This window comes from Neomonachus schauinslandi, chromosome 16 (genome assembly GCF_002201575.2).
Source record: "Neomonachus schauinslandi chromosome 16, ASM220157v2, whole genome shotgun sequence".
Taxonomy (NCBI): Eukaryota; Metazoa; Chordata; class Mammalia; order Carnivora; family Phocidae; genus Neomonachus; species Neomonachus schauinslandi.
The window spans coordinates 24967473-24982646 of NC_058418.1; the positions used below are offsets into that span (position 1 = coordinate 24967473).

Below are 15174 nucleotides of genomic sequence, written 5' to 3' on the forward strand. Positions count from 1 at the left end.
AGGAGGGGTGCCTTAACAGCTCCACAGGGAAGAACTTCCTTCATGCTCACTCTGAGTGTACTTCTTGAAACAGGACCAGGGGCCACACTCAGTATTTACCCTTGACTTCATCCCCATTCCTGTAAATCTCTGAAATTCTACAGCTTCCAAAACTTTCAGTTCTCCTGAACAGTTTATTCGTCACTCTTCCCAAATTATGTTCAGGTCCCAAACTTCATTTGTTACTCTTCTCACTCTTAGTAAAATAAATTATTTTATCACAGTCCAAAGGCCAACATCTGTGAACCTCTTCAACTGCCTCTCCTTTTTCATCTAAAAAATTCTACCTTTCATTAATTTGGTCTCTCCTTCCTTCTGTTTCAAAGCCATGCCCCTTTCCCAGGTCTTGATTCATCACTCCCTTTTTACTCACCCCTGCCCACCTACAAACCTGTGTGGGTTTCCCCAATCCTACAGAACACTTCCTTCAGCCCTACTGCCTAAGCACGGGACTGCTCCATCTCTGTCTTCATTTCCACACTTTTTGAAAAAGTAGCCTAAACTCCATTTCACTGCCAACCCCTTGAAATCTGGATTCTGCCCCCATTCAAACTGAAACCACTTTCTTGAAGCCAACCATGACAACTACTGTCAAATGCAAAGGCCCCTTCTCCGTACTCCCCTACTCCGGCTCTCTGTAGCACGATATGGTTGCCCAACTTCTCCTTGACAAGTTATTTCCTCTCCATGCTTCAGAAATACTGCTAGCTGTCTACTTCCTATCTTTCTGACTACTTCCCAAAATCCTCTGCTGCCACTTCCTACTGCACCTTAAACGTATGCCTTCCCCAAGGTTCCTTCCTGGTCTTCTCCCTCAATTATATTCTCACAGACTCTTCAGGTTCCAACCGTAACTTTTACTTCTATGATGCCAATTCCAAATCTCCATCTCTAGCCCTTAAAACCAATAGGCTGCAAACTATCCATCCCCTGGGCACTTCTACTGGACTGTCCCACAAGTGCCTCAAATTTAATGATCTGCATCAGAGCTCACAGCTCTCCACTTGTCTTTGGTCCAAGTTCCCTTGAAAATGAAACATAGTTGCCTGGATTCAAAGCTTTCTTTCCTTCTCATCACATGCAATTTTTCACAAATCTTGTCTCACATGAGTATTACTGCAACCAACTCTAAACCCTTCTTTCTGTTGCGAGTCTTGTCACACTCCACACCCTAGTAACAGTATTGGTGACATGTGAAAGCACACCTGTTTCACTTCCTTACTCAAAAACTTTCTAAAGGTCCTCACTACATAGCATTAATGTTCAAGATCCTCAGAACCATATTCAAAGTCCTCTGTGGTTTGGATTTTAGTCCATTTTCTTATTTCTGCAGCCTACTTTAACCTTTCCTTCCTTATATTCATCCAAAAACACCTTTCAAGAACAGAGTGAGGGAGATGTTAATGTTTTCTACACACAACAGTTATCTCATTATTTGAACTACAGCATTTACACAACTCGACTAGACAGTGCGGGGCCTGGCCTTGGTTATTTAACACAGTGGTTCTCAACCAGGGATGATTTTGCTCTTCCTGGGGGCACTGGCAGTGTCAGGAGACATTTCTGATTGTCACCCTGATGGGGTGCTCCTGGCATCTCAGGGGTAGAGGTCAGGGATGCTGCTAAACATCCTAGAAAGCACAATACAACCCCCACAACAAAATACTCTCTAACCAAAATGTCAATAGTGCCATTGTTGAGAAACCCTGAACTAATCAATAAATGCTGAACAAATATGCATTCAAAAAGAAATTAGTAACCTTGAGGGGCGCCTGGGTGGCTCAGTTGTTAAGCTTCTGCCTTCTGCTCAGGTCATGATCTCAGGGTCCTGGGATCAAGCCCCACATCGGGCTCCCTGCTCGGCAGGAAGCCTGCTCTCCCTCTCCCACTCCCACTGCTTGTGTTCCTGCTCTCGCTAACTCTGTTTCTGTCAAATAAATAAATAAAATCTTAAAAAAAAAAAAAAAAAGAAAGAAATCAGTAAGTTTGAGAACACAGGCCGACATCCAGCCTAGTATCAATGATGTGGGTAATCCTGTAAAAGAGAAAATGGCCAAGATGACCAAAATGAGGTGGGGGGAGGGGTCCCATTTTAATAGTTTGTATAACGTTAAGAAAATTTTAAATACTCCAAAATAAGGCAAAAGGATAGCCTTTCGATCATAATGGAGCACTCTCTTTGGCCCACCCACAGAGTATTTAATTCTCTGGGAAATTTACCTTTGTCTGACATACCATTCATTAGTCATTTGGGCCTAAACCGGGATGCTACATATTAAAATGTAGATTTTTTTGTCCAGCAGAGATGCCAGTATCTCCATTTTTTACTGCTGAGAGATATAAAGCAATCCGTATCTCATCAAGCAATTTTACTCCACCATTCTTTTAGTGTAAATACTCAGATCCTCAAATGCTCTCTGGTTCAGAGAGCATTACATTACTGCTGGTTCCCTCATTCATGAGTTATCTGTCTGAAAGTCACGTTCACAGTTTTTTGGTTTTTTTTTTAACTTACACTTTGGCAGTTTATAGGACTCATGGAGATGTCCAAGTGGACTCACCTGCTTGGAGCTATTAAACTGAGTGGCCCACAAAGAGGACTGCATGGGTTGTATAAGCCCAACCATGTCTCATTTTGGGTCCCAGAGTGAATCCCAAGCAGGAAGAGAATTTTACTGGTGCTATTTCCTTGTTTTTTTCTTCTTTTGATTTTGTTTTCGCTTTAGAGTTCTTGGCCACATGTCCCTTTCTGCACCTGCACCATTGGTTACATACTACCAGGTCAGCCTCAACTACACCCTTGGTACACACGAACCTAGACTACAGTAATCTGATTTTACAGTCTGACTAAGGGATCTGTCAGTGGAGGATGAATCTATTTTCTACTGGATGACAGACTACAGAAAATCTGGTTTTCGTCTTTTCTGTTTGTGTAAGAACATGTCTCAGAACCACTGAAAGAACAGCCTTTTTGAAATCTGGACCAGTTTTGTGTTTTTTGATTACTTCTGACGTATGGCTAAGACTGTGGAACCAGAACTCAAAGCTCTCTGCATGTTTTTATCCATAAAATGAGAAAGCCTTTATTTCTCATGGTGTGGGGCACCTGGGTGGCTCAGTCGTTAAGCGTCTGCCTTCGGCTCAGGTCATGATCCCAGGGTCCTGGGATGGAGCCCCGCATTAGGCTCCCTGCTCCGTGGGAAGCCTGCTTCTCCCTCTCCCACTCCCCCTGCTTGTGCTCTCTCCCTCACTATGTCTCTCCCTGTCAAATAAATAAATAAAATCTTTAAAAAAAAAATTTATTTCTCATGGTGTGAGTATGAAATATATTCCTACCTCCAGGGGTATTAATAAATTAGAAAGTTTCTTTCTTTTTTTTTTTTTAAGATTATTTATTTATTTATTTATTTGACAGAGAGAGACACAGCGAGAGAGGGAACACAAGCAGGGGGAGCGGGAGAGGGAGAAGCAGGCTTCCTGCTGAGCAGGGAGCCCGATGCGGGGCTCGATCCCAGGACCCCGGGATCATGACCTGAGCTGAAGGCAGACGCTTAATGACTGAGCCACCCAGGCGCCCCTAAATTAGAAAGTTTCTTAAAGAACCTCTGTTCTAATTGGTTTATAGAGAATAACAAGCTTTTACATAAATCTATATACCTAGAATTCCTAGAAAATAAAGAAATAAACATCTAATACTTACGTTAGCCTTTTAAGGACCAAAAGAAAAAAATCTCACAAATTCATAGAAACTGACACTTCAAAAGAATTTTTATTTAAGAATCCTAATTCATGTAATGAAAATAATCCTTAGGTCAGTTTGATTTGATAATTTTAATGCTAATTTAAAAACAGATGTCCCTTTCCTGATTTCATCAGTGTAGAATACAATGCACGCATATATTTTTTTAAAAATAAGACTTTTTTTTTTAAATGAAGAAAACACATCTGAACTTTCTAAACTTTGCTGGCTTGCCGGTCAGATAAGCTAATATTACTCATGAATACTCACATTTATAATTAGGAGAAATACAAGCTTATATGTTCAACTAAATTGAATTATAACACTGACAACTTTCGTAATATAAGAAATTATATGCTATTCAGCTGTCAGCATAAGCATAATTTTCAATATCCTTGTTAACTTTAAAACCTTGATTGGACTAACAGTAAATGGTTAACGAAGGTCCTCTTTAGATACATCATTAATTTCCAAATGAGTCAGACACCAAGTGCAATTTAAACACATACACATACAGGCTTTCTAATAAAACCACAATGTCATTACGGCACCCAACAAAATGAACAGTGATTCCCTAGTATTGCTAATGCTCAGTCTATGCTTAATGTCCTTTTCCAGTTGTTCTGCTCTAATTATTCTGATTTTTTCACCATAATTACACAATTTTTTGCCCTATCCAGTATTTCACATATATAGAATCATACAATATATAGTCTTATAAAAGTCTTCTTTCACTCGGCTTATCTTTGAGGTTCATCCACATTAGTGCTGTGCAGTATACCGCTCTGAAAGCATTAACTCCTAAATTATCCTTGGGGTTTCCCAAAGGTCCCCAGCAATCAGTCACAAAGATTTGTCTTTTACCTTCTAACAAGAAGGATGCTAAAACTAGGTGACTTATTTCCGGGTACTCCATATTTCTTAAGTAGTGTAACACTATTAAGTTGTGTCAAATCAAAAAGGAAGTCTGGTTTCTTCTACTTTTTCATGGCAATGTGGTTATGTGCATAGGGATCAGTGACAATCTGTCCTCACTTTAACTAGGATAAAATTAGACAAATTCAATGTGCAACCCAGGCCATAACTAGAATGCTTATCTACGAATCCCACTGGATCAGATATGGCAGCATCACTATTACAAAACAAGGACTGTAGTTCATGTATGGAACCAATGCTCAGGGAACTGCTCTGGTACCTGCTCTGTGGCATACAGGGTCCCAGCCTTACATATAGTATAAAGAAAGTCACTTCCTGACAGGCCAGAAATGTTAGCATATTTTGGGAACCTTAAGAGAAGAAGTCATGCAAATGTATAGATACTATAGGTGAAATATGGAAAGATGATTTTCTTGATTTTTTTGGAGGTCTGTTTCCTAGCTTTAGAATAAAAGAGCCATAAAAGGCAATTAAAAATGAAAACCACCTGGCTATTAAAAATGCAACAGAAGGTTCCCTATGAAATTTCCATAGAGGATAATTCTCCAGGTTTACTAATTGCTAATATCTCCTGCCATATTCCAAATACAATGAAGCTAGTCTATATGCATGTGTTCTATGATCAAGAGTCGTCCTTGGAAGAAGATGTGGTGTATATATACAATGGAATATTATGCAGCCATCAAAAGGAATGAGATCTTGCCATTTGCAATGACATGGATGGAACTGGAGGGTATTATGTTGAGTGAAATAAATCAAAAAGAGAAAGACATGTATCATATGATCTCACTGATATGAGGAATTCTTAATTGCAGGAAACTGAGGGTTGCTGGAGTGGGGGGTGGGGTGGGAGGGATGGGGTGACTGGGTGATAGACACTGGGGAGGGTATGTGCTCTGGTAAGCGCTGTGAATTGTGCAAGACTGTTGAATCTTAGATCTGTACCTCTGAAACAAATAATGCAATATATGTTAAGAAAAAAAAAGAAGAAGAAGAAGGTAGCGGGAGGGGAAGAATGAAGCGGGGGAAATCGGAGGGGTAGATGAACCATGAGAGATGACGGACTCTGAAAAACAAACAGGGTTCTAGAGGGGAGGGGGGTGGGAGGATGGGTTAGCCTGGTGGTGGGTATTGAGGAGGGCACGTTCTGCATGGAGCACTGGGTGTTATGCACAAACAATGAATCATGGAACACTTCATCTAAAACTAATGATGTAATGTATGGGGATTAACATAAGAATAATAAAAAAAAAAGAGTCGTCCTTGGAAGTTATTTATGATTACAGGAGACACAACAAAAATTACAGAAACTCAGGAAGTAAGGTAAAAGAATGGCTGCATGTCCTTTCAATGTCATGCCAGAGAACTGTCTAGGAGGCCCAACCAAGGATTATTTCCTATCTAGGGGTGCACTGTCTGACAGAACTTCTGGACAAAACAGCACAAACGTTCTCTAACTGCACTGCCCCACACTGGTACACACTAGTCACACGTGGCCATGGAGCACCTGACATGCAACTGAGAAAGTAAGTATTTCACTGAACTCTGACTAATTTAAATAGCCACGTGGTAGTGGCTACATACTGGATATCTCTGGACTATTTTTGTACAGCCCCCAGGATAAGAATTGTTTTTACCTTCAAAAAGGTTGTAAAAAAGCAAAAACAAAAGCAGAGTATGAGACAGACACCCTGTATAGTCCACAAAATCTAAAATATTTATTATGTGGCTCTTTACTCATCAACTAATGTAAATTACTAATTCTCTCAGCACTAAACTGAACAAAAAACCTTCTCCAAGTCAAAGGGAACCTCTTAAAATAACAAATAATTCTGTTTCTTTAAACAAAGAAGTTTCCTATGTTGTTTCCATTTGACATAACTTATTAAAAAAAACAGTTCTTTAATTAATTACTCTAAGTATTCCCCTCCCCCATAATTTTGGCTTTGAAATGCAAGACTTCTAACTTAATACAGTTACATTAATTTAGTAAAAAGCCAACACAGAACAAGATATTGTCCTTGATTTAATTAAAACCCTACAATACTAGCTGGTAAACAGGGAAGAGGAAACTACGGTCATGAGCAATCACTCTGACCCCAGTATAACCAGTGTGAGTATCCCTTATTTCAACATTCTGGTATAACCCCAAAATATTAACCATAAAAAGAAACTGAACAAACCACCATTTCTTAAGAAGATGATTTTCACAACTATCGTGAGTTAAAAAAAAAAATCATTCTAGGAAATGAAAGAGGCCACCCACCACCTTTCTGGTAAAATCAAAACAAAAACTCCATGTCACTACCCAGTATTACATCTACAAATTATTTCCTCCATGAACAAATCTACTGTTCAAGAATTCATTCATGAAACCAGGTATCAAGCTCTCCTAACAGAAAAGGAAATGAAACAATACAGTGTCCATTTTAACCCTCTGAAGTCAATGCAGTAATGGGCCACTTCTACTCGAATTCCATTTTTTTTTTTTTTTTTAATCCTTATCTTTCTCCTCTCTTATACTACAAACATGTAAGTAAAAACCCTAAGGACAACTGCCAACTCTTCAACATTCTTTCTCCCTCTCTTTTTCTCTTCCTTACAAATTAAAATGGATCAGATGTTTAGTCTACCTTAGCATAGTTTCTTGGGTGTACTATAATTTCAATGTTTAAGATTTATCAGTCCTCCAAATCCTTTTTTTTTTTTTTTAAAGATTTTATTTATTTACTTGTCAGAGAGAGAGAGAGAGAGTGCACAATCGGGGGAGTGGGAGAGGGAGAAGCAGACTCCCCACTGAGCAGGGAGCCCAATGCGGAACTTGATCCCAGGACCCTGGAATCATGACCTGAGCTGAAGGCAGAAGCTTAACCAACTGAGCCACCAAGACTTCCCAGTCCTCCAAATCATTCTTATAAGTCCTCCAGACTGGTGTTCCGGCTATGGCTCATGGTGGCTACTCACTGTTATGAGGTAACGCCTAAAACACCAACTGATAGGCAATTGTGGTTAGCAACCTAAAGGTTCATGGAAAAACTGTACAAGTAGCCATGCCATTTGTTTCCCATTACTCCCTCCTGTTTTGTTACCCTCCAGGAAAGGCTCTGGGATCAACCAACTAAACTAACATTAGCACCCAATTCACTACTATGGACCTTGTTGACCTCAGCACTGTTATCTCCAGATGCCTCACACTTTCATCCCCTCTATCTTCTCAATTCTCTAAGTTGAAGGGAATACTTCCATTCATACCCAGACCACTGAGGCACCACTCCTTGGTTCTCAGAATTTCTCCATATCCAAGATTCCAATCTCTGAAATTCCTCCCTAACTACAACTTCCACAATTCTCCAATACTCACTGAACTTGCCCTATCTATATGATTCCATGAGTCTAGGAGGGGACAGGGTCTAAGGTCTTATTCCTTCCTTTGTTCTCACAGTTCATTATGCCCCTTTCTGCCTTCTCCTCTCCAGTCTGAACCTCTCTGGCTGTCAGTTCACTAAAAGTAGAAGGTTCTTATGTATTTTTGGATTGTTCTAACCCAAATAATGCTGACTACTCAGAAGCATTGCCTGGGCCCCATTCTGCCTTGTTCAATTACACCTTGGATTCCTTTAATCCTTGGTGTGTTGGCTTCACAATACCCAGAGTGGGGGAAATCATCACCTACTGAAGAACTTCTGGATCAAGTGATAGTATAAATTCAGCCATTTAACTTTCCCTAATCCCTTTTTGTTCTCTTCCAATGCACTTCCAAGTTCCACTGCATCCACCCTAACACTCCACCATCTTCAAGCTCCCACCCTCCCTCTCTAGGCATGAACTGGTATCTTACTTTATTGAGACAGTACTACAGGCCATGAAGGTGTTCAACTGCCCTCTTCACCAAATGGGAGAGGGGGTAGCATATCATCACTCATCCTGTCTCTTATATCTAAAGAAGAGGTCCTAAAAAGCTGAACCTGGTCCTCTGACATGTTTGGTTTAGCATGCATGGTTGCTTTTCGCTTTTAACATATACACTTTTAAAAGAATACATTAATGCAAATTTTATTGAGATACCATTCACAGCATGCATGGTTTTTAAAACATAAATTAGTTGCCTCTTAAAAAACAAAATAGATTTAACATTATGAAATCCAAACCCCTGGCTTTTCTCAGATAATGAGATGAGACATCACTGGGCCCCTACTATGCAACTGGCTAATACTAAGCATTGGCAGTTACCTTTTCCCACAAAGCATGAGCACCTTATTCACCAGGTCCTCCCTACCAACCAGCTGCTTCCATATGCAGTCTCTCTACGTGGACCCATGGAGCATGGAATTTGTGGCTCCTAGAGCTAAAGGAAGAGTTCTAACTTCTTGCTCCCAGGGCTGAGATCTTTTCAGCCTCACCCCTCCCCACCGTCTGACTCCAAGGATCCCACCCAGGCATTGCATCTTTGATCTCTCTATGAATGAGGCAGCATCAAGTCAGTACCTACACTTCCTCTCTGAAATTGTCCTCAACCTCCTTTGATTCCACAACTTCGGCCACCCCTGACTTCAACCCCCTCCTTCTGGGCCCCCACGTACAAAGTTCTCTACTGGTTTTCTGCTCTTTGAGACATCGCCTCTCCAGCCCTCGTGGTAATGTCACATTGCCATAAAAGTCACTAAACACCCCCAATTTCTACCCTTACATCAACACAAACCAGCAATGGACCACACTGAGAAAAACAAGCCTAGACGTATAAACACTGACAATGGAGATATTTCTTAGAAATGTAAATCTGATGGCAGCACTCCTGTTCTCACAACACTTCCGTGACTCTCTACTACCTGCCTGCTTGGTAAAATGCATGTTCTTCTGCAGGCCCCAAGTACCTGCGACTTGGCCCCTTTCCACCAATCTACTGCTAGATTTGAGAAATCAGTGATAAACTTGCACTATTTCATATCCCTGTGACTTTACACATGCTCTTCCCTCTGGAAAACTCTTGTTCATCCTTTAACACCCAGTTAGGCAGAACAACCCTTTTTCTCCTGTATTACTGTAAACACCTTGCACATATATCAATTGTTAACATGTATTAAACTGTACTATTTGTTTCCAAGTTTGTCTCCCCTACTAGGCTGTGGATTACCTGAGGTCCAGAGGCAACCATTAGTGAACTTCCTGACACATAAATTTTCTTTAAATGTTGGCTATCTGGCCCCACCAACAGGTCAAACAACATACCCACCATCCTTCCTGACACCAAGGTTTAAAACCTCTCCCTCAATCCCTACATCCACTCAGTTGCCAAATCCCAGTGAAAACTGTCACCTACCCATGTCCAGGTTGGAACATGTCTTTTCCACAGTTGGGTCTTCCTGCCTTCCAACTAAAGAGAAGACAAGTCCTTCTTCTCTCAAAAATCCTCACTGACTACTTATTGAATAAGGCCCAACTTAACCTGGCATTTGGGTCCCTCAAGGCTCTGACACTTCCTACCAAGATATTCTGTGTGTTTTTGGACTTCAAGCCTTTGCTCACAACTACCTCCACCTGGGAATATTATTGGCTCTTCAAAGCCCGGCTCAAGTGCTGTCTCCCCCAACACATTTCCCCTTTGACAAAAGTGGCCACTCTTCTAGAGCGTGTCTTTGTTGTAAACCTAGGACATTATCACTTTCTACCTGTAGGCCCCATTCTCTCTAGCCAATGGAGCCCTAACAAACTAAATCTCCACATTCTCCTCTACTCTAGCATTAGCTAAATGCCGTGAAAGAGCAGGAAAACAAAGTAAACCATCCGAAGGGACCCAAAACAGTTGCCTGTATCTTATCTTAATCAGGACTCTACCTACCAGCTAGTTTAAACAATTCTTATTTACTCTAACTCTTCCTTCCCCCAAACTTTCTCCTCCTCCACAACTTAACTTAAAATACTGTAGATGTTGAAGTTTGCTTTCCTGTTCTTCATTTTTAAGTTAATGGTTTTTTCTTCCTCAAAACAATGTAAAACAAACTCCAAAACCAATGAACAACTATGGCATTCAATGCTTACCCATGAGTCTCAAGGAAAAAGAAACAGGATTTCTTACAAGTGGGAGGATTGGATTATGAGTAACACACATCACAAAGATATATGGGCAAGTGACACTTACTACCAAGATATTGTTAAGACACACCTTTACCAAATAGCTTATGCTAAACTGCGTGGCAGGACAAGCAAGAGAACAGGAGTTGGGACGGTCTGGCAGAATATGCCAGGTTTTTCTGTAGAGCAAAAGAAGCACCTTCCACACTTGGGATGAGTCTTGAGTAAAGCTGAACTAGGAGCAGGTGAAGCACAAGTAAAAGCAGTGAGACTAGTCAGACAACAGGAGAGGTTTAAGCTTGAGAGTTGCTATGACAGAGAATTGGGAAAATAAGGTGGGACTGGACTAGTAAATGCTTTGTAAATCTCCAGAGGAGTTTAGAGTGAATGAGATAGGCAACAGGAGGTCCTCGTAGGTCCCAGGGCAGGAAAATGATTTTCTGTGGGAGGATCAGTTAAATGCAAGTTGTACTAGGGAGGGAGGGAAAGAGGGAGGAACGGAGTGAGGGCAATGAACTAAGGGAGGGGCACATACCAAGAATGAAGGTCTTAATTGCAGCAGAGGCAATGGAAAGGAGAGGAATGAGTGCATCTAAGAGATTTTCAGAAGCATTAACAGGACTTAGTCATGTCAAACCTTTTAGCTCTGGGGAGTGGGAAGAAATTCGGTAGCTAGGGAGAAAAGAATGAGGGGCCCAGGAAGCTAAAAATTAAAAGTTAGGGGGTGCTTGGCTGGCTCAGTCCATAGAATGTGTGGCTCTTGATCTCAGGGTCTTGAGTTCAAGACCCACTTTGGGCATGGAGCCTACCTTAAAAAATTAAAATAAAAAAAAACACTTAGAAAATTAAAAGTTAGGGGGAAAATTAAAAGTTAGGGGAAAGATTAAGCACAGGAAAGCAAACCTGATTCAACATCTTCAATGTTTTAAATTATGCTGTGGAGAAGAATCACAGTTAAGTGTCCTATCTCTTCTGAAGATATTAAAACAAAAAGCACCCAGGCTTTTTTATCTAAGGGAGTCAGGAATCACAGCATATCTAATTCTGCAAGTACACTGTGAAATTTCTCAAGTGGGATGCCAAAAAAGGAGCATTTTCTTCCCAGCCAGAGGGCTCATCATTTGGGAGACAGGTATCAAGAACAAGGGCCCTAAATCTGAATCCTGGTTCCCCCACGTACTAGACGGGAAAACCTGGAGAAACTTGGCCACCTGGGAAAGGGGGGATGTGCTTTGTTAGTTTCTTGGCTTGGGAAGGAAGGGGAATAGTTGAAGGTGTTGCGTAGGTATAAGCCTGAAATGCTGATTTTGAGAGAAGGTGAGTCACCACTTGCAGAGTTTCAGTTTCCCCAGCTGTTAATTTAGAGAGAGGAAGATAATAAGATCTACCTCACTGGATTTTTTAAGAGCTGCAACAGATAATCCGTAAGTGTTCAGCATAACGTCTGATGTGCTATAACCATTAAATGTTAGTTGAACATAACATCAATACAAGAAATAATGCTCTTTTTAACACTATTATTAAACATCCTATCTCTTCTTGATATTCTGTGTATTTTACTACTAGAATGGTTTTGTCAGATTCTCAAAAGGGACTGAAATCCCAAAAAGGTTCAGAACCACTGTACTGGAGGCCTGGGAAGAGAAAGGTGGCTGATGTGGTGGACAAGGAGGTTGTGGGCCCTGATACCAGGCCCTGCGCACCATTCCAGAGCCGGGAGGGAAAAGACAACAGGCAACATTCGCAGCGTGCTCACTCCACGCCAGCCACTGAGCTCTGCGCTTTACAACAGCACCTACTCCAATCCTCGCGACAGCCCTCCGAGGGAGATCCTTTCGTCAGCTCCACTTTACAAATGGGGAAACTGAGGCGCCCCAGGACTGAACCGCTAGCCCAAGGTCACATGGCTCGAAAAGCTGAGAACGCAGGTCCGTGGACTCTGGAGACTGCACTCTTACCCACGGCGCTTCGCTGCGTCCCCGTACGAAGGGCAGGGAGGAAAGGGGTGGGGGCGGCCAGGCAGCCCGGCTGAGCCGAGGCCGCGGGGGCCGGGCCGCGGAAGGAGGGCGCGCGGGGGCGGCGGCGGGACTCACCTTGGCGCTGTGCACCGCCTCCTGCGCCCCGCGGAGCTGCAGCCAGATGCGCGCGGGCAGCGGTTCTTCAGCCCCGAGCGCGCCGAGCACCGCCAGGCTCACGCCGAACAGGCCCTCGATGCGGCCGCGGCTCCGCTCCAGCAGCGCCGCCTTTTCCGCGGGCGCGGTGAACTCGTCTAGCACCGCCCGGGCCGCCATGGCGGGCGCGGCTTCCCGCGGCGGCGCCGGGGGCCGGCGGCGGCGACGCCCCCTCAGCGTGCTGCCGCTACACCCGAGCCCGTCAGGCGGCGTCGGCCGTCGCGGCCGCCTCGCCCCCGCCCGCGCCCCGCCGCCTGCCCGCAGGCCCAGCTACACCATCCCTGCACGGCCGCCGCAGCTTGGCAACTGCGGGAAGAGAACCCCTCCGCCCCTTCGCCGCCGCCGCCGCCGCCGCCGCCGCCGCCGCCGCCGCGGGCAGGGCCCCGCCGCCGCGCATGCGCCCAGCCTGCCGCCGTCATTGATGCTCGCCGCCCCCCAGGGAAGGAGGGAGGGCGGAGGCGACGGAACTCGACGTCACGCGCAGTGGCCATGTTTGTTGAGGGCAAGGCGACGGCTACGGAGGGGGGCCCGGTTGGCCTTCTTTGGTGAGGGCAGAACGCTTTTGGGTGACCTGATGGATGGTGAATCTCTGGTTTTACAGATGGGGAAATTGAGGCTCTGAATCAGTGGACGGGACTGACCCAATGTCACAAGGGATCTGGCTTGTCTTGAGACATCTTGAAGCCCAAACTAGGGCTCTAGCAATTGAAATTTTCTAGCTTCTGAGTAACTGATAGGCAGATGGTCTCCCTCTCTCCCTTCCTCTCTCCCTTCCCACCTTCCTCCCTCCTTTCCTTCCTTCCTCCCTCCCTCCCTCCCTTCCACCCTCTCTTCCTCCCTTCCAGCTTCTCAGTAATTGCTAGGCAGATTTCCTTCATTCCTCCCTCCCTCCTTCCCTCCTTCCCTCTCACCCTCTCTTCTTTCTCTCTACCTACCCATCTTCTTCCTTTCCATTCCCTTCCCTCTTTTCTTTCCTATTGCTCTTTTGGTAAAAATGGTAACAAGAAGAGAAGAAAATGGGAATAATAAATATGGAGAATTGAAGAGCAAAGAAATTATTTAAAAATTCAAGAGAGTGATTTCTTCTGGAGGGAAGAAGTGGGATATGTTATAAAGAGGTACAAAAAGTGGGGGATTAGGGGTGCATCCGTTTTATTGTGGGACTTGAATAAATACACCCTAACCCCTCTCCAGCTCTGTTTTCTCATCTATAAAATCATGGGTTTACTCAGTTATCTTTAAAGGCTTTTCCAGATCTTCCATTCTGTGAGTCCATAACAAGAGATTGTGGGAGATAAATGTTGGTTTCCTTTCTCTGGGCTAAATGTGGATATAGCAGATAGATAGATAAGGATCGTGGGAATATTACTTAACTTCTCTATGTCTTAATTCCTCATCTGTGAAATGTAGGCAACAATAGTACCTGCTATTGTGAAAATTACTGCAGTACCTGGACACAGTAAATGATCACTAAGTATTAGCTACTACTATTGCTAAATTAGCAATGCATTTAAGGTTCTTTTTTCATGGAAAAACTTTGTATGGATTATACAACCATGTTGAACTTGTGGCCCTGGGAGCCCCCTCCATCTGTGTAGATTTCCCCTTAAGGAGAAAGAAGGGGATCTAAAGATGTTACAGTTGGAAATGCCAAAGGTGAATGGTCTTCGTAAGAGGGATTACCCAAGGTAAAACCTCTCAGGGATCCTGGCTGCTGGGGTTTTCCATTTGCCTCAGAAATTTAGGCAGGTGTGGTTCCCTAGTGCCCCAATGAGAGATGACTCAACACAGGGAAGAGAACCATTAGGCTCACAGACCAACAACTTCCTGTTCCCCTGGGCTTTTCCCTTGGTGTCTACACAACTATCAGGTAGGTGACCTGAGATTGGCTGAGACAAGGCAGGTGGTGAGTATGGCCTTGTTGATAGATTGCACTCAGAGCTAGACTCAACACATGTTGTTTCCTGTCTTCTTGCTGCACTCACCTTAAAAGGAATTGCTATTGTTCAGTGATTGGCCAAGGCTTTCCTGTTTGCTCCCAGTTGACTTCCTGGCCAGTGATTCTTAATTGCTTAATTGTAAGGGGTGAGGAGAGGCTGCCTTGAAAAACACACAACAGCTCCTTCCTGTCCCCCAACAAAAACCCGCCCTATACCAACAAAAGTAGTGCATACACACACACCCATAAAAGAAAGCTGGGCCATTATACTGTGTTCATAA

At 43.4% G+C, this 15174-nt stretch overlaps 1 protein-coding gene across 2 annotated transcripts in view; it reads right to left on the bottom strand.

Moving 5' to 3' along the window:
* N4BP1 (NEDD4 binding protein 1) overlaps positions 1 to 13177 on the bottom strand; it is a 49917-nt gene extending 36740 nt beyond the window's left edge. For both annotated transcript variants that reach the window (XM_021705830.1, XM_021705829.1), the window contains exon 1: positions 12877 to 13177. In XM_021705830.1, coding sequence (XP_021561505.1) covers positions 12877 to 13074 — 198 coding nt within the window. In that variant the 5' untranslated portion in view covers positions 13075 to 13177. The remainder of the gene's footprint in view (positions 1 to 12876) is intronic.
* Between the last annotated feature and the right edge of the window lie 1997 nt (positions 13178 to 15174).